The following is a 26,307-nucleotide window of genomic DNA, read 5'->3' as shown; positions in this document are numbered from 1 at the left end:
GGCCTTGGGGTTTAAAGCCCTATAACGTCCTTCAGCTGTGTTACCCGGAGGAATCTTGCTGCACTCAGACTGTGGAATGGGAATGGAGAATCAGAGGTAATTACTCACAGTTGTCATGAGAATGGAACAAGACATGTATGAAGAGAGAGTTCCCATGCTTGCCAGTTCACACCCAGTTCAGCCGGCATTTACTATGAGGTCCTACTGTGTGAAGACACACCTCTGCTATGATCTCAGATGCATATGCTGACCGCTTAACAGGGGCTTTTAGCAAGATCTCTCAGAGCAGTGGGGAGTTATACGGTCAGCAATCACATGACTGCCTGGGTCTGAGAGGTGGAAACAGTATCTCTGAGTGTGAACCTCAGGGTCCAGGAGAGAAGGCCAAGCTGTCTTGTTTCCCGTCTCTCATTCCGGACCTGCTTACAGTGGGTGATTAGGGATATTCATCCGTTGAATAAATGTTCAGAGACACTAAAGGCTTGTTACACACACCCCTACCCAATAAGTTGGTTTTGGCAAGGAAGAATTAGCAAATGAATTGATCTCTTTTCTTAAAGAAAGATATTTTTTAATTTGTGTGTGTCTGTGTGTGTGTCCATGGGCATGTCCATGTGTGTCTGTGTCTGTGTATTTGTTTGTGTGCCCATGTGTATCTGTGTGTGTCTGTGTCTGTCTGTGTGTGTGTGTGTGTCCATGTGTGTCTGTGTCTGTGTATTTGTTTGTGTGCCCATGTGTATCTGTGTGTGTCTGTGGGTATGTGTGTGTGTGTGTGTATGTGTACCCATGTGTATCTGTGTGTGACTGTGGGTATTTGTGTGTGTGTATGCCCATGTGTATCTGTGTGTGTCTGTGGGTATGTGTCTGTATGTGTATGTGTGTCTGTGGGTATGTGTGTGTGTGTGTGTGTGTGTGTGCCCATGTGTATCTGTGTGTGTCTGTGGGTATGTGTCTGTATGTCTAGGTATGTGCATGTGTTGGTGCTCACAGAAACTAGAGGCATGAGATTCCTTGGAGCTGGATTTACAGGCAGTTATAAGCCTCTTGACATGAGTGCTGGAAGTCAAACTCGGGTCTTCAGCGAGAGCAGTATGCCTTTTTAAGCACTGAGCTGTCTGCTGTCTTTTCAGCCCCAAGTGAATTGACATTTTTCCCCTCTACTCCTTCTCTACTACATAAATCCTATATATGTACAGATATACATGGACACACAGGTAGATGATAGATGGATGGATGAATAGATGGTAGATAGATAGATAGATAGATAGATAGATAGATAGATAGACAGACAGACAGACAGACAAGGTTTCATGTAACCCTAGCTGTTCCTAAGCTTGCTACACAGCCTACAAACAGCCTTGACTTTCTAATCCTCTCGACTCTGCCACACAAGTGGTTACAAGCATGTGCCATCACACCCGGTTTTATGCAGGTCCTAAGGATCAAACCCTGAGCCACATTTGCAGACCCCCATTATAGGGTTTCTCTGTGTAACTGTCCTGGCTGTTCTGGAACTCGCTCTGTAGACCAGGCTGGCCTGGAACTCACAGAGATCCGCCTGCCTCTGCCTCTTGAGTGCTGGGATTAAAGGTGTGCACCACCACCACCCAGCTCCCATTTTATATTTTTAAAATAATATGATAAATATGAAACCTTTTCGGAAGCATCAGAACTCACCCGAGATGAATGATGTTGTGTCAAGTGACTGGCAAAGGAGGGAGGGAGACCAGGGTGGGCCCTGACCATAGGAACCACCGCTGCAGTAGCTGAGGTCTGGGCACTCCCAGCCCCCACTGCAGCTGCCAGGCTCTGCTACTATCCCAGAGCATGTGGAGCCGAGTTTAAGTGGGCAGGCAGGCACTGAACCTTGGGTCCCCTAGCTCCCTGTCCCTTGGAGTAGACATTCTGAAGCTATGTTCCACTGGGCACAGAACTTCTTCTTTGCCTTGTGGGGACTCTTTGGGGCTTCCAGGACAGTTGGCGTGAGCCTGGGTCTGATGATGCTCTCTCTCGTTCCTTCTCTGGCATCTGGAGCTAAGGACATGAAAGCTTCACAGCCCTAATGATTCAGAATCCAGAAAAATTTGATTCCAGGAACAGTAATAGCAAGGAGATCTTGAGCGGGGGCCAGCATGGGGGCCTAGGGTGTGCTCTAGCACCTCAGGAACAGGTAATGGGGGTTTTCAAAACCCTTAAAGATGTGGACCCAGGACCTGAACGTCTAGACAAAGCTGCCACCAACTGCATGTGACCTGTGCCAGCTCCCCTCCCTCTCTGGGCCAGCTCCCCTCCCTCTCTTCCTCAAGACAATAAGGGTGTAAGCAACTGAACTCAGTGATCTCTAACAGGAGCACCCCAAAGGGCAGGCTGTACAGGCGACTGGAGGTGGAAGGTGCTGTAATGGTACCGAGGTATGGTTTGAATGCTCCAGAAAGCTCCTGTCAGACTATCAGAGGTTCTTGTTCTTTCAGAAGACAGCAAAGGAAAGATTGGGATTCAGGTCCCTACCAGACAGGCCTCTGCCCCTTTGGCATGCAGCAGCAAGCCTCCAGCTTAGGTCACTGTGGGGCAGCAGGATCCGGCAAGAGCTGGATGCCATTATTTAAAGACCATTGTATTTTGATTTCTTTATTTATGACAAGCGAGAGATAAAGTTTAGGCGCGCTTATTTAAGGATGGAGGGGGGATAAATTAAAGGAAGTGTACAACAGGAGGGTGCGGGTGCTTGAGGGCGGATGAGCGGAGGGTGGGGCACCCTGGTCATACGGCCAGCACTGACCCCAGAGGAGGTCAGAGGGACTGGGCAGGAAGGAGTTGGTCCCTTGGAGCTAGAGGAACCTCGTGGGGGCTGGGCAAACACATATATAGGAGTGTAGGTGTCCAGCCAGGCCACTGGCCACCGCTGCTGGAGCATCATGATAGCTGTCACGCTCCTGAGCCTGGCCCTGCTAGGAAGCACCTGCGCCTGCTCCACCAGCGCCTTGTATGAGGCGGGCATTGTGTGCCGAATCACCAAGTCTGCCCTTCTGGTGTGTAAGTGCCTGCCTATCTCTGTCCAGCGAGGCTTTCTCTAGGGACGTCTGCTGTGGTCAGAAGCCAGCATTGGAGCAGGGCTGCACCCTGGCAGCTTGGGGGCAAGGGTGGAGAGAGGTGGGGGAGGAAGAGAGGGAGAGAAGGAAAGAGGAGAGAGAGAGAGAGAGAGAGAGAGAGAGAGAGAGAGAGAGAGAGAGAGAGAGAGAAAGAGATGAGCTGTGATAGTGAGGTGAGAGGCAGCCTTTCTTCTCTGACTACACATTCATGATCAAGGTTGTTGGTGCCTGCTAGATTTCAAATAGTCAGGTTTGCAGAGGACCCTGAGTCAATCTGTAGTTACAATCTCTGTAACCTGAGGGAATCAGGTTAGGGACAAAGCTAGGGATTATGTGTCCTTGGTGATAGAAGCCAACCTATGGCCAGAGTCAGGCATCTGTCACCAACTGCTGTGTGACCTTAGCTCTCCTGCTTTCTCTGTGACTCAGCCTGAGGATGATATGTGGAGGTTAAGTTGTGTTATCTACACAGAATATTCCATATTATTCGTACTGGGAGCCAGGGGTCTGGGTGCGGCTGGAGCTGGGGGATATCATTTTGACTAGGATCATGAAGTTCCTAAGTGTTGGGAAGTATAGCCTAGAATATGAGCAGGGTCTGTGGAAGAGGTTCTGTGTTTCCTGAGGACTACCCCACCCCGCTCCCACCCAGAGGCCTGTTGGTGGGGGGCTCATCCCAGAGAGGCTGGACAGTGAGTGGTCCAGACTCTGCTGGTGGAAGGTGAGGTTTGCCCAGTGTGCAGCCCCCCACCACTCAGCTCTCCTTCCAGTGAACCAGGAGACAGGCAAGGTCATCCAGACAGCCTTCCAGAGAGCCTCCTACCCAGACATCAAGGGTGAGAGGTCCATGATGCTCCTTGGCCGAGTCAAGTATGGTCTGCACAAGTGAGTGGTGGGGCTGGGGCTGGAGGGGAGGGACTTGGGACGTACTGTGACCCCAGGGAGGGGGAACAGCGGGATCGAGGCCCCGACCTGATGTGCCTTCCCCTGCTTTCAATCTGTCCAAGTGTAGGGGACCCCAGAGTGACTGACCTGTGCTCGCCTCCACAGCAGCCTCTGTAGGAGTCAGGCCTCGAGGACCTCTTTCATCTGGGCTAGGAAGATGAGGCAAAGAGAGGCAGTATGCTGAGATTTCTTGGCCAAACGATTCTCCTGATTTGATTGGGATCGTGGTCAGGCCCAAGATCAGGCTGTGGGCCTGATGCTTTTTAAGCTATGTTTTACGTTTTCATTATTGCATCTCCCTGAGGGCCCAGCTTAACAAATAAGAGAGAGGAGAGTGCTCAGGTTAGGCTGTTTAGAGGTCACGCTGCGCAGCAGGCGCGTCCCAGCCATAAGTTCAGCTCCCGGGACTCAACTTTCTGTGTGTCTCAGGCCCCAAACCCAGGGAAGAAACTGTTCTTAGACCTTATCTTTGTTTTAAAACCAACATCCTCTTCCCCAGACCCCTAAAACAGACCCAGGAGAGTGACCTGTCCCTCTTTAGAGCCACTAGGGGGCGCTGGTGGTGCTGGAATGCCTCCCTGAGGACAGTTACTGGTGGAGAGGGGCAAGGAGGCAGCCAGGGCTGTTTGATCTTGAGTGTCAGTTTTTCTTCCTGTATAATGAGGATAATGACATCCATGTCCTATGTCACAACAGGCCAGACACTGCGAAACTGTCCTGGGAATTGTTAACAGAGACGTGACTTTACCAGGTGTGGTGGCGCACGCCTTTAATCCCAGCACTCAGGAGGCAGAGGCAGGCAGATCTCTGTGAGTTCCAAGCCAGCCTGGTCTACAAAGCGAGATCCAGGACAGTCAAGGCTACACAGAGAAACTTTGGAAAGAGAGAGAGAGAGAGAGAGAGAGAGAGAGAGAGAGAGAGAGAGAGAGAGAACCTTTAACACATTAGCAGCAGTCCAGACCAGATTGCCCAAGAACAGATTTCATTTCAATGTAAGTGTCGCCCACACTACCATGGCTAGATAACCAGGGACCGGGGATTGGCTGTGATGGAAATCACTGTGTACAATGGGGATTCTTTACCCCATTGTCTACGAAAGGAGCAGAATAAAATGTGATGGGAAAGAAAGGTCTGGGGAGATGGCTCAGTCTGTAAAGAGCCTACCACACATGCAAGAGGACCTGAGTTCAGATCGCCAGCACTCATGCAAAAGCTGAGCATGGCGGCATGTACCTGCGTCTTAGTCAGGGTTACTATCGCTATGATGAAACACCATGGCCAAAAGCAGCTCGGAGAGGAAGGGGCCTATCTAGCCTACACTTCTGCTTCACAGCCCATCATCGAAGAAAGTCAGGACAAGATCTCAAACAGGACAGGAACACGGAGGCAGGAGCTGATGCAGAGGCCATGGAAGGGTGCTGCTTACTGGCTTGCTCCTCATGACTTGCTCACTCTACTTTCTTACAGAACCCGGGACCACCAGCCCAGGGGTGGCCCCACCCACAATGGACTGGGCCTCCCTCATCAATGACTAATTATGAAAATGCCATATGGGCTTGCATACAGCCTGACATTTTTGTTTGTTTGTTTGTTTTTGTTTTGCCAGACAGGGTTTCTTTGTGTAGCCTCGGCTGTCCTATACAGTCCGATCTTATTTTTCTCAACTGAGGCCCCCTCCTCTCTGATGACTTTTTAGCATGTGTTAACATAAAACTAGCCAGTACAACCTGTAACCACAGAACTAGCCAGTACAACCTGTAACCACAGAACTAGCCAGTACAACCTGTAACCGCAGCACTGGAGGAGGGTCAGGCAGATCCCTGGAGCTCATTGGCCAACTAGTCTAGACAATCGTTGAGTTCCAGGTTTAGAGAGAGACCCTGTCTTCTAAACAATGTTGAGAATGACCAAAGAAGACACCTGACATTGATCTCTGGCCTCCACACATGCGCACACATGCATATATGCATACACCCACATGAACACACACACCCCCACACCCACACACACCAGGTGTGGTGGCACACACCTGTAATGAAGATAGGAAGATCCCTGAGGCCCAGTGGTCAGCCAGCCTAGCCTAGGTGGTCGGTCCTTGACCAGCGAGAGACTCTGTCTCAAACCAACCAACAAAAACAGGCAGATGGCAGCAGAGGTTGTCCTCTGGTGCCACATTCATCCATGTGTACATATGCACCTGTATACACAGGAACACACACAGAGACACACAGCCCCCCCATCACACACACACACCCCAGACAGAGAGAACACCGAGAGAGGGGGAGGGGAGAGAGAGAGAGAGAGAGAGAGAGAGAGAGAGAGAGAGAGAGAGAGAGAGCGCACCAAAAAGCCAAGCTTTAATACTTGGCTTTTCACTGCTAGCATCTATCATAGAGATCATAGAGACTTATAAAGATACAGGCTTTGAGGTGGGGCAGGCCAAAGATGAAATTCCAGCTCCATAAAAGCCTCATGAAGCCACCCAAATTCTCTGGGCCAATCTACCTCAGCTCGGTACTGCAGCAGCAGTGACCACTTCCTGGAGTGGCTATCAGGATGAAGCCAGGAGACACACACAGATGCTCAGCAGGTTCTTCCCCTCAGAGCACACTCCACACCTGTGACAGCAGGCGGGCCACAAGGTTCCCTCACAAAGAGTAGGTCCCCCTAGCCACTCCACTAGTGTGACATCCAGGAAGCTCCTGTGTTCATTCCCTATTTGCCATCATAACAAACAGTGTAAGTCTGGTGGCCTTAAGCTTATTATCTATAGGTGTAGGGCAGGTGTCACTAGGCTACATTTAAAGTGCTGTCAGGGACCCTCCTGAGGTCATAGGGGACATGAGGTACCCTGCCTTGTCAGTTTCTAGAGGCCACCCCAGCCCGGGCTTCTGACCCCTCTCTCTCTGAGACCTGCAAGCCTACATCCTTGCCCATCTTCCCTGGTCACATGTCTGCCCTTGCCTCCCCTTCCCACAGTCCAACTGTGGGGCTTGTGATAAACTTACATCCACCCGGTGACTTAGGTCTCCCCCACTTTCCTATCCCCACACCTGCATGGTCCCCTCTGTGGATTAGGAGGTGAACATTTCAGGTGGGGGTCGGTGTCCTGTCTAATACCCTCCCCAGCCCCTTAGACAGCTTTAGGTGCTTTCTGGGCGACCCAGGTTCCTGGGGGTGACTCCAGGGTGCATTTACCCCCAGGATGGCAGACAGGGCGGGGCCTCTGGAGCATGTGGAGAGGCAGCCATAGCCCCTCCCTGCCCGTAGTGGCCCTCCTTACTACCTACCGTGTGTCCTCACAGCATCCAGATCAGCCACCTGTCCATTGCCAGCAGCCAGGTTGAGCTGGTGGAGGCCAAATCTGTTGATGTCTCCATTCAGAACGCATCTGCGATCTTCAAGGGGACCCTGAACTATGGCTACAAGGGCGCCTGGGGGTGAGCATCCCCATTACCTGTTGAACCACCTGCTGGCCTCTCAGCGACTATGAAGGAACACAGGGACAGTTTAGTGAGGGTGTTGGGACTTGGCTTTTTGCAGGTTGAACATTGAACAGTCTGTGGACTTTGAGATTGAGTCGGCCATTGACCTCCAGATTAATACGCAGCTGAGTAAGTTGGCTCCTCTGGGAAGGTGGGAGGCCAGGCTACAGGGATGGAAGACCAAGTACATGGGTGTTCTGAGGCCTCTGGTGGGGCAAGCTGGGAAAGCTTGCAGGACAGGAAGCCCAGAGCTGGCCACGCTTCTGGCTGGCCTGGGCTGCCCATGGGTGCTGCCTTGTAGCCCAGGCTGCGCTGATGGGTGTTGGGCTCTTACAGCCTGTGACTCTGGCAATGTACGGACTGATGCCCCTGACTGCTCCATCTCCTTCCATAAGCTGCTCCTGCACCTCCACGGGGAGCGTGAGTAAGTCACCATCTCTGAGAACTCCTTCTTATACCCCAGGCCTGTTAGTGTGCTCCCTCCTCCGAGGGGTCATTCCCAGCCCCTTCCCATTAGTGAACCCTTAAAATTCAGTAACAGCAACAACAGCTCCATTACTGAGAATACACTATGTGACAAAGAGTGTTCTAATCTCACTGCACGGAGAGGATCCTAAGGTTCAGAGAAGCTCCAGGAACATAATCAATGACAAATGTGGATAGCAGGGGGGCAGCTGGAGTCTGGGAACTGCAGAGAGCCATCTCTCAGCCCTTCAGCAAGTGGGTTCATGCATGGATGCAGACTCCAGCATGTCCACATGCATGGAAAATAAAAGTGTGACAGGAAGTGGGCCCTCTGGGGAAAGCCTAAGGTAGCAATGTGGTTGACATGGGTTCCAGGCCTCCTGAGTTCAGTGCTCTCTGCTGTGAGGTGGGGATGCTAATGTCTGCTTCCTGGGCTCTTGGAGGATTCTGAGGGCAGAGGAACCCTGAAGGCTGCTTAGCATGCAGTAGGTACTCAATGCGTGCACACGACTATGTGGAGACCCACTGTGATGCTTGGTCCCTTCAGGCCTGGGTGGATTAAGCAGCTGTTCACAAATATCATCTCCTTCACCCTGAAGCTGGTCCTGAAGGGACAGGTAGGTGAAGCCAAACCAGAGTCACGCCCGGGAACCAGGCTTCGTTGTCCCCTGTCTCTTCTTCCTCTGTACCCATTCCCAGTGCAGCCACTCAGACACATCTAGACAGAGGCATCACCTGCCTCTTATCTGGCCTCCTTGCCTGCCTGATAAACAGCTTGAGCTGTCTACTCCAGGTCTGCAAGGAAATCAACGTCATCTCCAACATCATGGCTGACTTTGTCCAGACAAGGGCTGGTGAGTTCTGTCTTCATGGTTTTATTGGGTGCCATTGGGACAGCCACTCCCTTATGTGGCTTTTACTAACCTGAGAGTCATCTCCTCTTGGAGATGCAGCTTTTTAAGCTGACCTTGGGTTAGACATTGAACCCCTGAACCTCAGTTTCCCTGTTGGTAATATAGAGGTGATAACAGCACCGTACCCCACAGGGTAGCAAGAAAATTGACTGAAAAACAGGTGGAAATGTAAAGAATGTTAAGACAGTAACTGGGCCATCGCCAGTGCTTATTTTCACACCTAGATTTCTCAGCATCCCGTTCTCCTGCCGCTAAGCCCAGCAGCAACTACATATTCAACAGCAAATGGATGGATGAGGAGATGGAGACCTCCCTGAGGGGGGCTGCAATCTCATCCCTACTTCCCATCAGGCCTTGAGCTAAGGGGGAGCTCCCAGGAGCCTGTGCACTGTGTGGAAGGAACCATCGGGACTGTGTTGTCCAGTAAGGACATCCTTGTGTCACTGGGAGGAACACAGAGAGAGGACTGGGTGCTGTGAGGAGTGGGCAGTCCTGTCCTGTCTGGTACTAACGGACAGAGTCACCGTTGGTTGACCTACCACTCACCCAACAGGTGGCTTCTAGCTAGGCAGTCCTCCCAGCCCCGTTTTACTAATGACGACTGGTTTATAAGCTGACAGGACACTCCCACACCCCAAACAAGAAGTGGAAGGAAGGATTAAACAACTGGTCCTTTAGCCGCTGAGCACTGGACCTGGCCGCCTAGTCCTTGCTCCCTGAAGAAGGGCAAAGAAGAGCAGTGAAGCTCCAGGGCAAGAGCCTTGGGGACCTCTGCAGGATGAGTTAGGAGGGGAGACCTCCACACCGCCCCAGGTACCCCTGGCAGCATCCTAGCCTTCTGTCCAGGATGCAGAGTAGCCACACAGTATGGGACAGCCAGCTGCCTTCCCCAACACGCCACCACTGGGGAAACCTGGATTAGGAACCTTTGTGCTTCTGGGGGAACATGAGGTGGCCTGTCCATCAGGGAGTGGAGTGAGAGCCCATAGGCTGGAGGTGGGATACAGACACAGAACCCAACTGGGCTGGGTCCCATACCTACCTCTGAGCCCACACCAACTAGTGGGACTAGTGGCTACAGAGCCCTTAGGGGCTGCAGAGGTGCAAGCATTTGCTGTCTACTCCTTTGTGGGAGATGAATGTAGCCCCCTGTTGGACCTGGGGGAAGATTGGGAAGAAAGATTAGTAGACTTGCTCACAGTGTTGCGAGCTCACTCTCTCATGCTTTTGCACAAACAAATTAAATGAACACAGCCCTGAAGCAGATGTTGTCCTCAGAGGTGAGGACAAGAATCCCTAAGGAGGTCAGGTCATGTCATCATCTGCTGTTGCCACTCAGTTTGGATCTGGGATTACAGCCTGGACTTGGACTCTGAACCCTTCTTTTTTTTTTTTGGTGTTTTTTTTTTGGTTTTTCGAGACAGGGTTTCTCTGTGTAGCTTTGCGCCTTTCCTGGAACTCGCTTTGGAGACCAGGCTGGCCTCGAACTCACAGAGATCCACCTGCCTCTGCCTCCCGAGTGCTGGGATTAAAGGCGTGCGCCACCACCGCCCGGCCCTCTGAACCCTTCTTCCACAAGATCTTCCTCAACATGGAGCTGCCCAGACAGACAGTAGCTGAGAAAAGAGAATAAAACAGTGTCCACCCTTAGTCCTGTTCCACAGACAGGAGATCCTTTCTGGAGCATTTGGAGCAAAGGACCCCTCAACCAGGGCCAGCCCCATCCACAGGGTCCATTTGACCTTTGCTTCCCCACAGCCAACATCCTCTCAGATGGAGACATCGAGGTGGACATTTCCTTGACACGATCACCTGTCATCACGGCCACCTACCTTGAGTCCCATCATAAGGTAGGCGTGTTAGGAGGGAGCAGGACTTTTCCTGCTGTTCTCTTGGGTTTGACCCTTACCCTCTACTCCCCACCCCTAACTTTTATCCCACGGAAGCCAAGTAATCCCTCACCACACCTCTGTAAGGCATTTTATGACGTGAACAGAAAGCAGGACCTCAGTTCATGTGCTCATGCCCTCTGCAGGTGCTGGGGTACCCCACACCCTGTCCAGCACTGACTCCATTACAAATGCTTCTTTCCCTTCTGCCCTCCTCAACAGCAGTCACTCAGGGTAGCCACGCCCTCTCGTAGGATCTGGTGAAAGTCCTGGACCCCCTATCACCTGAGACATGGGTTGAACAACTGTAACTAAGAGACCCTAGAGAACAGCTTGAAGCCCACAGCAGTTCAGCTTCCTTGGGGAACGGCCTGGGGAATCTGGCCGATGCAGTGTTAGTGTGCACAACACAACCTTACTGTGACCTGAACGCCACACCCACTCTTCTCACACCCCACGGGCCTGGCCTCTATCACATGGTCACCTAGCTGAGAAGGTTATTCCATGAAACTGTGAGTCCAGCTAAGACCTTGGTGTTACGGAACTCAGAGAGAGAGAGAGAGAGAGAGAGAGAGAGAGAGAGAGAGAGAGAGCCACCAATTATCTCTCCAATGGATGGGACTTGTCCCTAGGAAAGTGACCAAAAGGAATACTTCAGGAGGGTGTGGATGCCAGTGAAGACCCTCTAAAACATGTAGGTGGCCATTGTCAGTGGGAAAGGAACTAAGAGTGGCTTGTCTTCCTCACTCTGTTGGCTGGGACTAGTGGCCATTGACTGTCAGCTCCCTGAAGGTGCAGGGCTGGTGGCCAGGGTGGGAGCATGGAGAACCACGGTCCAGCTGCTCTGATTGCCGTCTCTGGAGTGTCAGCCTGGGAAGTGGTGACCAAGCCCACCTGGCTTGCCTCACGCTGTGCTCGGAGCGTATTAGGCAATTTAGCTGTTTTCACTGAATGAATGGATGTCTGGCTGGGAGGAAATTGAGTGCGACTGTTCCTCAGTTTCCCCATCTGTCTTCAACTAGATGCTTTGCTTTCCAAAGCTCCACTCTTCTCCCTGAGGCTGGCTCCTGAGCCCAGCAGGGCTAAGGAGAAGGGCATCCAGTACACCAGTTTCTTCCAGGGTCATTTCATCTACAAGAACATCTCCGAGGTGCTCCCTCTCCCTGCCTTCTCGCCCTCGCTGCTGGGGGACGCCCGAATGCTCTACTTCTGGTTCTCTGAGCAAGTCCTCGACTCCTTAGCCAAGGTCGCCTTTCAGGATGGCCGCCTCCAGCTCAGCCTGGAAGAGGCAGAGTTCAGGGTAAGGGGTAGGGTGGGCTTCTGGGACAATCACGTGTGTGATGGTCTGGGTGTCAGTCAAAGGAACCATGAACCACTGAAGCTGCAGCCATAATATTAAATTCTAACAGTTATTGGTGCCCACTACGTGTAGTGTGTAAGAGTCACCGATCAATGAAACAATAGACAGGCAGATTAATTGCAGATATTTTTGGCACATGGTAATTATGCAGATTACCTGCTTTTAACATCGGTGCTGATGTATTTTTATCGCACCGGCTATAGGTGAGTAGTGTTGCCACTTTCAATATGCAAAAGCGTTCAACCAAAAATAAGGAATACAAAGAAGCCTGAGAGACTAGGTAGCTTGTCCTAGACAGCTCAGATTAGAAGAGGTGACCCACAGCCAGCACCTTCCACAGCCGCTTAGCCGGCTTGCAGTCCACACTTTCCAGTGAATTAATGGGGGAAACTGGGCTCCTAGAGGGAAGACTGCATGGTCCCGCAGCCTGGGCGTCCCAAGCCTCCAGCTAGGTCAGGGTTTCTTATACTATACCCTTCCCAGATCTTCTCTGGGGGTTGTGTTTCAGGGAGGGGTCCAGTCCACGACATTGCACCCACGCCTGCCATGTCTTTCTGAGGAGTAACCGCACCCACACTCACCCTTTCTCTTGTAGGCAGTTCTAGAGACTTGGCACTTCCACCCTAACCAGGAAATCATTCCGGAGGTAAGTTCTTGTCACCTGGAGTTTAGTTTATGCACCTCGATCCTGCCCCTGCTTCAGGAGCTCTCCGGTCCCCAGCCAGTCTCAGCAGTGGGGACATGTATATGAACAAGGACGAGCTCCTGGGTGTTGCCCGAGCTAAAGTTTTCTGCCAATTATGTCATTTGGAACTTTGTATAAGCCTGAGGGCCAGACACTGTTCTGAGTGCCAGTCTCACACGGGGCAGCCTAGTGAATGGCAGCGCTACCTTTGAGGCAGCCATGATGACTCTGAAGATTCTTCCCCACACCCCTGCTCCATACCAAGTCCATAGGGTCTGGGGGGATGGAACCCCAGGATTAGCCCCAGGCTCTCTCAGGGGGCCCAGACAACAGGCTGTCACTACTCACTGTTGACTCTGAACCCAGCCTCAGATGGGCTTTCTGGACGTCACAGCTTCTCCTCTGCTAAGTGGTGATGATGTCTGTAAGCCTGTTTCTCAAGGTGAGGTCCTAGTCTTGAAGAGACCATTGCCCTTTCTGGGTGAACTCCTCCAGCCTCCTGATGGACTCATCCTCCCCCCACTGTGGTGGCTGCTTGGTGAATTTTCACACCATCCTAAATTCTCCAGGTGCTCTCCCACAAACTCAGTAACTCTATGCACCTGCTTCTCCCAGAGTGGCCCCGACAGAGCTCCCCTCTGCTGCAGGCCCCACTCACCCCCGCCTGCTCCTCCTTGGAGAAGCGGGGGAGTATTCCTGGCCTAGCAGTGATGGCCCTTCCCTTCTGAAATTCCTGCCTTCCCTTCCCAGCCTAGACTGCTTCCTCCTTCCAGAGATGCAACTCAGAACATAGGCAAACCTCCGACTTGCCCTCCTCATCCCCACACTGAGGGCCACCGTGATATCCACACCTCCGACTTGTCCTCCTCATCCCCACACTGAGGGCCACCGTGATATCCACACCTCCGACTTGTCCTCCTCATCCCCACACTGACAGTCATCCTGATATCCACACCTCCGACTTGTCCTCCTCATCCCCACACTGAGGGCCACCGTGATATCCACACCTCCGACTTGTCCTCCTCATCCCCACACTGAGGGCCACCGTGATATCCACACCTCCGACTTGTCCTCCTCATCCCCACACTGAGGGCCATAGTGATGTGCACACCACTGTAAAGTCTGTCCACTTCCCCGTTTCCATTCCCAATCCCAGGCCCAGCTACTATGGGGGTCTCTGTGACCTCAAAGGCTGCAGAGAGATGTTCAACACAACTCAGTAGTTGGCGCTGCTTCAAACTTCTGGAGTCCGACCCTGAGGGTTTATTTTTTGCATATTGAAGCATGGCACAATTTGATGAAAACTATTCTGCTGATAATTAACTCAGTCCCATGTGCAAAACAAAGCGTACATACATCTCCTTGAGGAACAAAGTAAGCTAAATACAGATCAGACACGACTTGGTTCTGTAGATTGAGAGGAAAAAAAAATCATGATGAGGTGTATTTTTGTGTTAAATGTTCTGCTCAGGAAGTCCTGCACCTTGCCAGACTCAGTTACAAATGTATCCTTCAGTCCCGGTGTTCACTCTTTGCTCTTTGCTTGGGTTACTTTTTTGTGTTGCTGCTGCTGTTTGGAGACAGGGCTTCACCGTATGCATGGCTCACTCTAGCCTCAAATTCTACATGTAGCCCAGGCTGCTCTCCGACTTTTATCTTGCTACAGCTGGGATTGCAAGTGTTCACCACCATGCCTGGGCCTTTAATCTACACCATCCACCCTGCCTGACCCTCCCTGTGGCTTCCTTTGGTGAGGGTACTTTTCAGTGTTCTTTCCACAGACAGGAAATGTCTTACTCCGAGCTGTACATCTCGCCGATTTCTGAGGGCATCAAAACCCAGAGACATGCCCCTACCCCAGTGCCACATCCTCTCTGGTGTCTCAGGGCTTCGCTGCGTACAGTTTCACGTCTCAGCTGGCGCCCCACAAAGCCTGTCTCCAGAACCTAGGATCGTCCCTTTACTTTGAGCTCAGCTATATGTTAAGTAAAGCTTTTATTTGGGGCGCTCACTGGCTGAGTGGTGCATTTAGAACAAGCTGCTGGCCCAGTCCCACAGGCTGCAGGTCCTGTAGCTCTGCCCAGCTGACCTGCTCGACTTCCTTCCTTGTGTGGGCTAAGCTCCACCCACAGGGCCTCTGCTAGCTCTTCTGTCCACCAGAGTGCTCCCCACCCCGCTTCGCATCTGATTCTTTTCCATCTACAGGGTGGCCTCTCCTACCTCCTGCTCTAAGTCACAGACTTGTACCCCGGCCTGGTCCCTCTCTCCTTTCACACACTCTTTGCTTGCGATTGTACACTTGGTTTGGGGATTCTCTAACCAGTGTTGGGCCTTGCTGGCAGACCACGTGTGTTTGGCTTTCTGCTGAATCCAGCTCCTGGTCAGAGCTCAAGTTAGTAAGGTCTCCATAGATTGAGACGCATCAGCAGGCTGTCAACTCTCTCTCTGTCTCTCTCTCTCTCTCTGTCTCTGTCTCTCTCTCTGTCTCTCTCTCTCTCTCTCTCTCTCTCTCTCTCTCTCTCTCTCTCGTGTGTGTGTGTGTGTGTGTGTGTGTGTGTGTGTGTGTGTGTGTGTGTTTTCAAGACAGGGGTTCCCTGTGTAGCCCTGGCTGTCCTGGAACTTGCTCTGTAGCCCAGGCTGGCCTCAAACTCAGAGATTCACCTGCCTCTGCCTCTTGAGTGCTGGGATTAAAAGCATGCGCCACCATGTCCAGCTTTAAGAACAACAACAAAACTATTCTTTTCATCACCCCTACTGGGTCCCCAGTAGGACCAGCTCTCAGCTCTGTGTGAGGGTGTTCTCACGTATTCCTCACTGCTGTCACCCCCATTTCACAGACCAGGAAAGTGAGGCCACAAACCTAAGTGACTGCGGCCCTCCCACGCCCCTGGGGATGGGCAGGGAAACAAGAGTTTCTGTTCTCCCCTGTACAGATGACAAAACTCAGGGCCCGAGGGGGGCAAGAGTCTTAACTTATTTTTAAATTTTTTGTTTGTTTACTTAATTTTATGTATATGAATATTTTGTCTGAATGTCTGTATGTGCACCATATGTGTGCCTGGTACCCATGGAGTTCAGAAGAGGGTGTCAGATCCCCTGGAATGGAATTACAGACTGTTGTGAGCCACCATGTGGGCGCTAGGAATCAAGTCAGGGTCCTCCTGAAGAGCAGCCAGCACTCCTAACTGCTGGGCCGTCTCTCCAGCCCGAGTCCTAACATCTTGCTGCGGCACTGTTAGTTAGTGCTGAGGAATAGCCCAGAGCCTGAGCCACTGCCCCAAGCTGTTTTTACCTACCCAGAACTCCAGTCAATCTGATCCCTCCAGTCTCTGAGGGCAGTGGCCACAGCCCTTCTGATGGCCCCTGTTCCAACCACGGGATCCCTGTCTCTCCACAGCTGTTCCGTGGCTTCCTCAGCAGCCCAGGCCGAGTCACTGTCCACTGCCCGAGGAGGCCCACAATCTCCTGCCAGAACAAGGGTGTGGTGGTCAGTTCTCCTGTCGTGGTGGACTTTCTCTTCCCACATAAGGATGGACAGGATTCTGCGGCTCACACTTTCAAAGAGGTGAGATGGGTGCCGGGGTTTGGAGCACTGGTGGTCGTCAACATCTATCCATTCTTTTCGCCCTGTCTGCGGGGATCCATTGTTTCCTACCCATGGCTCCTGTTCCTCACAATTGTGGGATGTGAGCCAGGAGGTGTCGACAAGATGCCTCAGCTTTACTAATGTCCTCCTACGTGGAGCGTTGGCACACAGAAATTTGTCATTTAGGTTTAAAACACTGTCACCATCTGCCTCTGTCCACATCCTCTAGGACCATATGGATTTCCAGTTTCCCCATGTTGTGAGTTTTAGGAAACAAGCATAGTGTGTGTGTGTGTGTGTGTGTGTGTGTGTGTGTGTGTGTGTGTGTGTGTGTGTGTATGTGTGTGTGTGTGTGTGTGTGTGCTGGACTTGTCGCTGAGAGTCCCATGTAGGGTCTGGGGTGGCACCCAGGATCAAGTACACACTGGCATTTCTCCTGTGTCATAGTCACATGAAGCAAGGCCAGGACTGGGTACCAAGCCCCCTCTGAGGGGCTAGGTTTCATCAACTCAGAAACATGAGCTTAGATGCTAGGACAGTTATAATGAAGGAGCCAAGGGCCAGTCTGGTTTCCAAGGCTCTTCAAGATCTCCTCAATGCTTTTTAGTACCTCAAGCTCTAAAGAGAGCAGGCATGACATCTACTCCTACAATCTCAATTTTGGAAAGCTAGGCAGGAGGGTTGTGGGTTAAAAGTAATCCTGGGCTACACAGGGAACCCTGTCTGAAAAAAATCCATACCCCAAATAACCCCCCCTCCAAATCCTAAAGGCAAAAGCAGTGAAGTCTATCACAGAAATGCTGACATTTGAAGGAAGCACAGTGACCGACAGACCCAGTGCCCAGGGTCGCACCCCACTTCACAAGGAGCGTGGATAGGTCTCCTTCAGACAAGTCCCTTAAAAACAACAAACCAACTCCTTAGTTTCACATTTCAATTTCTTCAGAATATTTTAATTAGGCCAGAGAGATGACCAAGTTCAATTCCTGACACCCACGTGGTAGAAGGAGGAAAATCAACTCCCGGAAGTTGCTTTCTGACCTGTATACACTTACCACGGTGTGCACATGGATGGACACACACCAAGTAAATAAAAACGTAATGAAACGTTGAACATTTGGTGAACTTAGGCACATGTGCACGTGTGTGCACACACACATACACACACACACACACACACGCACACACACACATATACATACGCACGAGTGCACACTCTATATCTGGAGTCAGGAGCTGGGTCTCTCCTTTCACCGTGTGGATCCCAAGGACTGAACTCAGGTGTCAGGCTTGGTAAGAGATGTGTTTACACACTGCTCCATCTTGCCAGCCCAGACTCCTTATTTTTTTCTAATAACTTCAGATTTGAACAAAAGTTGCCAAGCTAGGACAAAGTGTTCCACAGCCGCAGTCCTGCTTGTACAATGTTAACCTTCCCATAAATGGGCTCTGTTCGTCATGACGAAGAGATCACCATGGCTGAGCCCTTAGTGGCTAGCTCTAGACTTCATCTGAACCTTATCCATTTCCCCCCAATGATCTCCTTTTGTGCCAAGCAAGAGCCAGTCTACAGAGCATATGGCCTTCAGACATTTGAAAAGTTCTTAGGTTTTTGTCTTGATCTCTTTGTTTAACCTTTTTGTGTCTTTAAGAACCCGAGAAGTTCAGAGTAGTCATTCAAGAAAAAAAATTATTCAATGACATTTGTTAATGCTGGAAGAGGCCAGTGTCCACAAGGACAGGGGCCACTACAGTGTATCTTTAAGGAAGCGGGTAGTAGACATGGGTACTAGGCTCAACTCCAAATAAGGCTTGGCCAAGTGGGAATTGACAGCCAAGGGTAAGGGCAGGGAGTCAGGGAAGAGTGTGATGGAACTGACCTAACAGGATTCTTGCTGACAGTGGCCAGGGTATCACCCTCATAGGAGCAGGACCCCTGGTCAGATAGGAGGGTGGCCTGATACTGAGGGTATGCCATGGTTCTAAGAGGATGTTTGGGAATGTGACTGAAGTTCGGCCAAGCCACGACCTTTGGTCAGAGCATGGGAGGCACCTATCAAGCCCCCCCGTCCCCAGATGTCACTCTTTATCCTCCTCCAGCGACTCCCCAGTCCCTTTCTCCCTCTCTACTCCTGGACGCCCCTCTTGTTTATGAACTTGGTTAAGGACATTAGCGGCCTTCATGAACTGCTGTTAACCAGTATGTTGGATGGGAAAGCTTCCAGAAAATTGAGCTAGTTAGAGCCTCAGGAACTACAGGCTGGTGTCTTGGTGGTGTGAGACATCCCAGGGTGGGTGTTTGGGGTGAATGAGAGTTGCAGATGAGGCTGGAGGTAGGCTGAGACTGTGTTCGTAGGCTCAGAGGGCAAAGGAGGAAGTTGAGGCAAAGAAGGTTATTGGGTGGGGTGGGAGGAGACTACATGGCTGGCACTGTATGCTGGCTAGATTGAGGGGACATTAAAATGAGTTCTGGTGGGAGTAGCCCTAGAGAAATAGTGGGCTTACCCCTTCCTGGATAGAGGTGGCTCTGGGGGCTTGGAGCAAGGGGACATTTTTTCAGGACCTCAGCTCACATTTGTCGTTGAGTCAACTTCTGTGTTCCCTATACATAAATTCTTTTCTTTTCAACATCATGAGATCCTACCATGGCCCAGGCCATGTGAATCTTGACCTCATGAAGCATATAGCCTAGTGGGCAGAGAAAGAGTAACTGGCCCTCCAAGCAAAAGACTATGCTTTTAAAATTTTGCCTGGAGCTATAAAATTGAAAAGTATGCCCAATAAAGGTGCTTAGGTAACTTTGACTCAACATCAAGGTTATTTGAAGGCCATTTGGTACCTGGGTCTCCCAGTTTGACATGTTTTGAGCATGACCCAGGGAGGCTAGCAGGGCACAGATTTCTGGGCCCATCTCCAGAGTGTCTGACTCATAACCATTAGTCAGGGCCCAGGAACGTGCATTCCCAACACACTCCTCGTTCCTGGTGCTTCTGACCATGGGAACAGTCCTGGAGATGCCACTCTCCAGGATCCTGGATCTGAGTGTGGAAATGCAAACATGTCCAGTTACCAGCAGAGGACGTCTTGGCTCTCCTGAAGGGTGGATTTGCTTTGGAGGTGGAGGATGAAAGCGATTTGCCCAAGTCCTGGTCATTGGTCATTTCAGACCCACCAGGAAGAAGCAGTTGAGTATGTGGACAGGACCAGGGTCCTAAGTCCAAAGCTGCAGGTGCTGGGAACATTCTTCAGTTTTGTCTTTTCAATCCCTCCCCACCCCCGCCTCTGCTGTGGAACTCGGGACCTGTGTGTCCTCGGCAGGTGCCCCATCACAGAACTACTCCAGCCCTATCATCCCCCCACCTCGCTTCATCTGTGTGTATGTGGTATACTCATATGTATGTGCTCCTGGTTGCACACATGTGTGTGTACCTCGGTGCTAGAGGTTGACATCCGGTATTTTCTCTACTGCTCTGTACCCTTTCCTTCCTTCCTTCTTTCCTTCCCTCCTTTCTTTTCTTTGAGTGGTTTGTTTTTGTTTTTTGAGAAAAGAGTCACACTCTGTAGCCCTGGCTGGTCTAGAACTCAGAGATCCGCCTGCCTCTGCCTCCTGAGCACTGGGGTTAAAAGTGTGTGCCACCACACCTGGTTTATATCTTATTTTCTGAGACAGGGTCTCTCACTGGATCTAGAGCTCACAAAAATAGCTAGCCCCAGATTCTCTTAGCTCTGCCTCCCAAGGGCTGGGATTAAAGGCATGTGCCACCCCCGCCGGGCTCCAGGCCCTGCTGTTAATGTGGGTGCTAAGGACCAACCCCTGCCCCTCATGTTTGCACGCCAGGCACTTTGCCGACTGAGCCCTCTCCCCAGCACCCCCAGCTTTTCTTCCTTCCTTTCTTTTTAACACAATTGCTTCATAGGATGCATTTGATGCAAGATGTTGCATATTGTCATCTTGCTGTCACTTAATTCTCTAACATAGTTCCTTTTGATTCTTTTCTTAGAAGTCTTTTCCTGCTAGCTGAATACCATTACTGGATTTTTAGCCTGCAAATTAATGTGGGTTGTTTTGTTGTTGTTGTTTTGTGACTCACATTTGGTTTTTATTTCCATTTGTAGTGCTGAGGATGGAACCTGGGGCATGCTAGTAAAGCACTCTATCACTAACTGTGTCTCCAACCTTCCATTCATTTTCAGAAGACCAGTAGGTCAGCCTGCTCCTAGAATTCCCCAGACCCACTGTTCCTTACGCCTCTCTGTTCAGTGCAGAGGGCAGAGAGGAGAGCTCTGCTTCCAGGAGGGCTCCGCTCACAGCATCTGGCTTCTCTCCCCAGGATATTGTCGCTACCATCCAGGCCTCCTATTCCAAGAAAAAGCTCTTCTTAAGCATGGTGGATCTCCAGTATGTCTTATGGTTTGGGGGAAGAGGGTGGGTGGACTCGAAAAGGTCTTTGGCCTGTAGGGTCAAGCACGGTGCTGGGACCTGGGTGGGGGGGGTCTGTGGCCAGTTCTTTTGAGAACTTGGGAATATCTGCAGGGAGAGAAGAGCCCTCCTTAGTGTCGGCACTGGGAGGAAGAGGGATCAGCATGGAGAGTGAACCTGGCCTGACCTGTGCAAAGGCAAATATAGAGAGAAGGTTCTGGAGGGTGGAGGCCTTGGGCATAAGAGAAGAGCTCTGAGAAAGGAGGATGTTGTGGGTTGGAGCCCAAAGCAGGGCTAGATTTCCACGCCCACCTCCCCCTTTTCTTTGTGTATGTGGTTGGGTGCTGAGGGTGAAGCCGAGGGCCTTTCATTTGCTAGGCAAGTGTTCTACTGAGGAGTTATGCTTCAAGCCATTGCTTTTCTGAGACAGGATCTCACGGTATACTCCAAGCTAGCCAGGAACTTGTGATCTTTTTGCCTGAGCCTCAAGAGGACTAGGTTACGGGTATATGGCAGCATGTTCGGCTAAGATGGAGCCATTCTAACTCCCTTTTTCTTCTCCGATCTTATTTCAGGATTAAACCAAAGACTACCTCCAACACGGCTGAGGTAGGTAGTCTTAGAAGAGCTAAGTTCTGGGGAAAAGCAGGCAGAGGCTGTAAAAGAAACGGGGCAATAGGACCCTCCTGGGTCTCTTATATAACTTTTCTTCTGCTCTCTGACAGATGAAACATTGTTTTTGCAGAAATGGGATCAGGGTAAACTCAAATGAGAAGGCAGGGGAATAATGGATGGGTAGCCTCTCCCTGGACACCACTTTCCCTCCTGTGGAATGGGACAACAACCCTAGCCTAGAAGGGACCTCTGGGAAGGAGCAGAGGGTCTGGGTTCAGATTCACATTCTTATGGTGTGTGAATGATGAGTGCTTGTCAAAGCTTTGTGGCCGTCTGCCTCATGGGTCACTTCTGTGATCTGAAGAGCACTCACCATGGGCCTCTGCTTGACAGAGCTCCGAGTCCATCCAGCGCTTCCTGCAGTTGCTGATCACCACAGTAGGCATCCCTGAGGTCATGTCCCGTAAGTGTGGGCCCCGGGAAAGGACGGGGTGGGTGTCTGGCTTTACCTTGTCCCCACCTCCAGATTGTTCATGGCAGAGGCCCCCTCCCAAGCAGAGCCTGAAGTAGCTCTGGTGCTCAAGCCGGCTAGCTGGGTGTCCCCAGTCTCTTCCCAGCTGGCAATGTGTAACAACGGTGATCAGGTACACAGACCCCTGATTCTGGCTCACACTGAGAGCATTGGATCTGCCACCTCACTGCTGTCTAAACCCCCTTTAGGAACCCAGGTCTCAGCCAGGTATGGTGGTGCACACCTTTATTCTCAGTGCTTGGAAGGCAGAAGCAGGTAGATCTCTATGGGTTCAAGGTCAGCCTGGTCTGCAAAATGAGTTTCAGGACAACCAGGAATATGTAGAGAGACCATGTCTAAAAAAATAAAATAACAAAATAAAAATAAGGACACAGGTCTCCCAATGGCAACTGGATATGTCAGAAAAAATCCTGACAGCTGGAGGCAGCCACTCAGTGGGAGCCTAGGACAAGCCTCAGTTTCCAAAACTTCCTACAAAACGAGAGCATCAGATTTACTGATCTCCAGATTCCCTGTGAACCTTGACATTGTAGGATCTCTGTCCATATGTAGCCACTCCACTGGTAGCATGTCACACAGGGGTGTGCAGAGGACACTCTAAAGAGAGCCTGTGAGGAACTGTGTTCCCTTCCACATAGGGATATTTAGTTGGCTGCACCTTCATTTTGAATACCTGCTTATCTACATGGCTTTGGTAAGACACAGAAAGAAGAGAAACTGACTGTGTGTCTTGGTCTCACTCAGCCTCAGTTTCCCCCATCAATATGATGATGCTAAAGCTATAAGGAAACTGGGTCTGCTGGTGCCAGCCTATAAAGACATCTATTTGGGGGGCTGGAGAGATGGCTCAGTGGTTAAGAGCACTGACTGCTCTTCCAGAGGTCCTGAGTTCAATTCCCAGCAACCACATGGTGGCTCACAACCATCTCTAAGGAGATCTAATATTCTCTTCTGGCATAAAGGTGTACATGCAGACAAAGCACTCATACATAAGGTAAATAAATAAAATTTTAAAAAAAAGACATCTATTTGGGAGGCTGGAGGCAGGAGGATCGCAAGAGCGAACCCTTGTCTGAGTTATGGAGCAAGTGCAGTTTAGGCATTGCCTGGGCAACTTAGCGAGACCTAGGAGAGAGGGAGAGGGAGAGGGAGAGGGAGAGGGAGAGGGAGAGAGAGAGAGAGAGAGAGAGAGAGAGAGAGAGAGAGAGAGAGAGAGAGAGAGAGAGAGAGAGAAACTAGTATTGTGAGACTCCAGGTTCAAACACTGGTACTATAAAAACTAAACAAATGAATACCACAGATGGTGAAGTAGATGGATAGGGAGATTTTCTGTGTGACCACAAAGAGCACTGAGAAGCTCCGGGTGTGGGGCGTGACCACTAGGGAGTGAGAGCCGCAGCAGCAGGCTAAGAGAGGCTCACCTAACGCCATCAGTTCCAACATTTCCCTCTGGGGCTGTCCAGGTGCTCCAACCAGGGCCTGGGGCTTGGCCCTGCTCCCTAAAAATGAGCTGACTTGGCTCCCTCCCCTGCCTAGGGCTGGAGGTGGCACTGACAACCCTCATGAACAGCAAAGGCCTGGACCTTTTCGACATCATCAACCCCGAGATCATCACTCGTGATGTGAGTATGAAATTGTCCCTAGCCCCATCTCTTGGGCAGTCAGACGGCTGTTCGTGTTTGGTTTCTGTGCTGTGATGAAACACTCCGGCCAAAAGAAACTCAAAGGAGGAGAGGTTCATTTCAGCTTTCAGGTCATAGTCTATTACTGTAGGAGTCAGGGCGGGGAACTTGAGACAGAAACTGTGGAGGAATGCCGCTTGCTGGGTCACTCAGGCTCATGCTTACTTAGATAACTGTCTTATATAGCCCAGGACAATCCACCCAGGAAATGGTGCTGCCCACACTGTGCTGGGCCAACTTACATTAATTAACAGTCAAGACAGCCTCCCACCCCCACCCAGACATGTCTACATGCTAATCTGATCTAGGTCATTCCTGGCTGAGGTTTCTCTCAGACGACTCTAGACTGTGTCAACTGGGTAGCCACCTTGGAGTGATCGGTAGCTACTAGAAGGCAGCTCTCTCCTGGCGGCCCAGGAGCCATCATAGCCTGCCCCTGTCTCCTGCAGGGCTTCCTGATGCTGCAGATGGACTTCGGCTTCCCAGAGCACCTGCTGGTGGACTTCCTGCAGAGCCTGAGCTAGGAGGCTTTAAGAAACGAGGCCAGTGGGGCTGGGACCAAAGGCATGCATCCAACTCACAATGGAACAGGACCATCCGAATGCTGGCATCTCTTGTGTGTGGCTCAGAGTGGGGGCAAGGAGATGGAGTGCTCCCTGCCTTCCCAATTTTTAAGTCCTGCTGCCATTAAATGTTCTGTCAGGATCTGGGAATGTCCTTCTTAGGAAGGGGAACAAGGGGACAGAGCATGGGAAGGACACGTCTTACCCACCATGCCCATGTGCTGAATCAATCTGTAACAATGCCCCTCTGGTAGGCACCCCTACTTACGACCCTCCAGGGCCATCTGCTATGGAATCTGTGGACATCACCCCCAACCTCTAGCAACTTCTTTCCTAGCTCACATAGCATATGTGCACCACCCAAGGGCCTTGATTCAGACTGGAAGCCTGAGGGACACCAAGTGGCCAAGACACACAGAACACACCCATGCATTTCCTCAGGAGCAAGGCACATACTCTAATCTGGATACAGAGTAGAAAAGGCAACTGGTGGGGAGTGTGAGTAGTTCAGAGGCTGAGCAGAATACCACAGTGACAGACTTGTTACAGTGATATCCTGGGGTGCTGCCCAAGCAGCAGGGACCCCACACACACCTGAGATGTCATCAGATGTCACAGAAGGAATACTCCATTCCAGCAGGTGTCCACTCCCCCTACAGAGTACAAAGTCCTAAATGGCTAAGCCTGGGTGAAGTCCTAATGCCCAAATCCTGACTCAGCTACTTTGATGGACAGAAGGCTTTCATACCAGGGAAGATCACAGCCAGGGTGGAAGCTGTACCTGAACACACACCTTCATCTTCTAGTAGCCAGGGACAGGGGCTATTTAAGTCACATTTTAAAGGCTGAGTAGGAATTTACTAAGTAGCCATATGAGAAAAGATGCTAGAGCCAGAGCGGACATGTGGGGTCCGGAAATGTCACTCCCTAACTTGGTGACACACTAATCATTTTGTTCATCGAAGTTCCCATCCCCTCCTCTGACTAGCTTCCTGCCTGAGTCCAAATGGAGTATCTGATTCATCCCGTTCCTTGTGGTTCCCACCCTGCAGGGTGAGGGAGGCAGGAAGTGAAGAGGATGGGAGACTCCGAGGTGGGTAGGGAGCCTAAGGGCCTTGTAGAAGTCTGCCTTTCCACTGAAGAGAAAGATAGGGCCCTGAATAGGCAACTCAACTCAACTTTAACGCTGAAGAGAAGGTCCTCTTGGCAGACTTCTAGCCTCCCCCCCCCCCCCCCCCCCCCCCCGTCCTCCCCACCCCTAGGCTCCAGCACAAAGGGTTCTTCCATCTCAATCCTGGAAGGTGTTCTCCAGGCATGACCACTACACTGGCCCAGTGGGGTGGTTTGTCCTGCCGTCTCCCACCCCTCAGAACACACGTTGTGGCAGTATTGAGAAGTGATTGGCTGTTTGAGAAGGAGTCAAGGGATTTTTCAGAGACTCGGCTGAAGGGTCGTGAGCTCCTGATCGATCAGGAGTGCACTGGTGACTCCCAGAGCAGACTGTTAGAAAGCTGGGCCACCCTTGCCTTCTGGCCCCTCCATCTGTGCCTCTGTGCCTGTTTTTTCTACTGGGAGTTGAAGCAGTGTGATGCCTTCTTTAAAGCCGTACTCAAAGACAGCAGTTCTCAGTCTGTGGTCTTTCTTATGGTTTTAGGAACTGAAAAACCACTCAGTAGCAAACTACAATTATGAAGGAACAACAAATAATTTTTTTTGTTTGTTTGTTTTTTGTTTTTCGAAACAGAGTCTCTCTGTGTAGTTTTGGTGCCTGTGCTGGATCTCGCTCTTAGACCAGGCTGGACTTGAACTCACAGAGATCCGCCTGGCTCTGCCTCCCAAATGCTGGGATTAAAGGTGTGTGCCACCGCCGCCGCCCAGCACAACAAAATAATTTTAAGGTTGGGGTCACCACAACATACTGTATTAAAGGGCTGCAGCATTAAGAAGGCTGAGAACCACTGTTCTAGGGCTTTCCAGCCTCTAGAAAAGGCTATTAAGTTTACCGCGAGCAAAGTAAACTTGACTTTTTTTTTTAAAGATTTATTTATTATGTATACAATGAGTGTTCAGCCTATAG

General features: G+C 51.0%; 1 protein-coding gene across 1 annotated transcript; it reads left to right on the top strand.

Moving 5' to 3' along the window:
* Window positions 1–2,903: 2,903 nt before the first annotated feature.
* On the top strand, window positions 2,904–24,375 carry Cetp (cholesteryl ester transfer protein). Its single transcript, XM_052728316.1, has 16 exons — window positions 2,904–3,033; window positions 3,860–3,974; window positions 7,340–7,474; window positions 7,578–7,648; window positions 7,856–7,943; window positions 8,532–8,601; window positions 8,778–8,838; window positions 10,657–10,748; window positions 11,908–12,087; window positions 12,743–12,793; window positions 16,230–16,397; window positions 20,750–20,817; window positions 21,414–21,447; window positions 21,847–21,916; window positions 23,522–23,607; window positions 24,117–24,375. The coding sequence occupies exons 1-16, from the start codon at window positions 2,916–2,918 to the stop codon at window positions 24,189–24,191; spliced, it is 1,482 nt and encodes a 493-aa protein (XP_052584276.1). The 5' UTR covers window positions 2,904–2,915; the 3' UTR covers window positions 24,192–24,375.
* The last annotated feature ends 1,932 nt before the right edge of the window (window positions 24,376–26,307 follow it).

This window comes from Peromyscus californicus, unplaced genomic scaffold (genome assembly GCF_007827085.1).
Source record: "Peromyscus californicus insignis strain IS unplaced genomic scaffold, ASM782708v3 Scaffold_8__1_contigs__length_139910024, whole genome shotgun sequence".
Classification (NCBI taxonomy): Eukaryota; Metazoa; Chordata; class Mammalia; order Rodentia; family Cricetidae; genus Peromyscus; species Peromyscus californicus.
The sequence above is the reverse complement of the archived record's forward strand: the minus strand, read 5'-3'. Positions and strand labels throughout refer to the sequence as shown.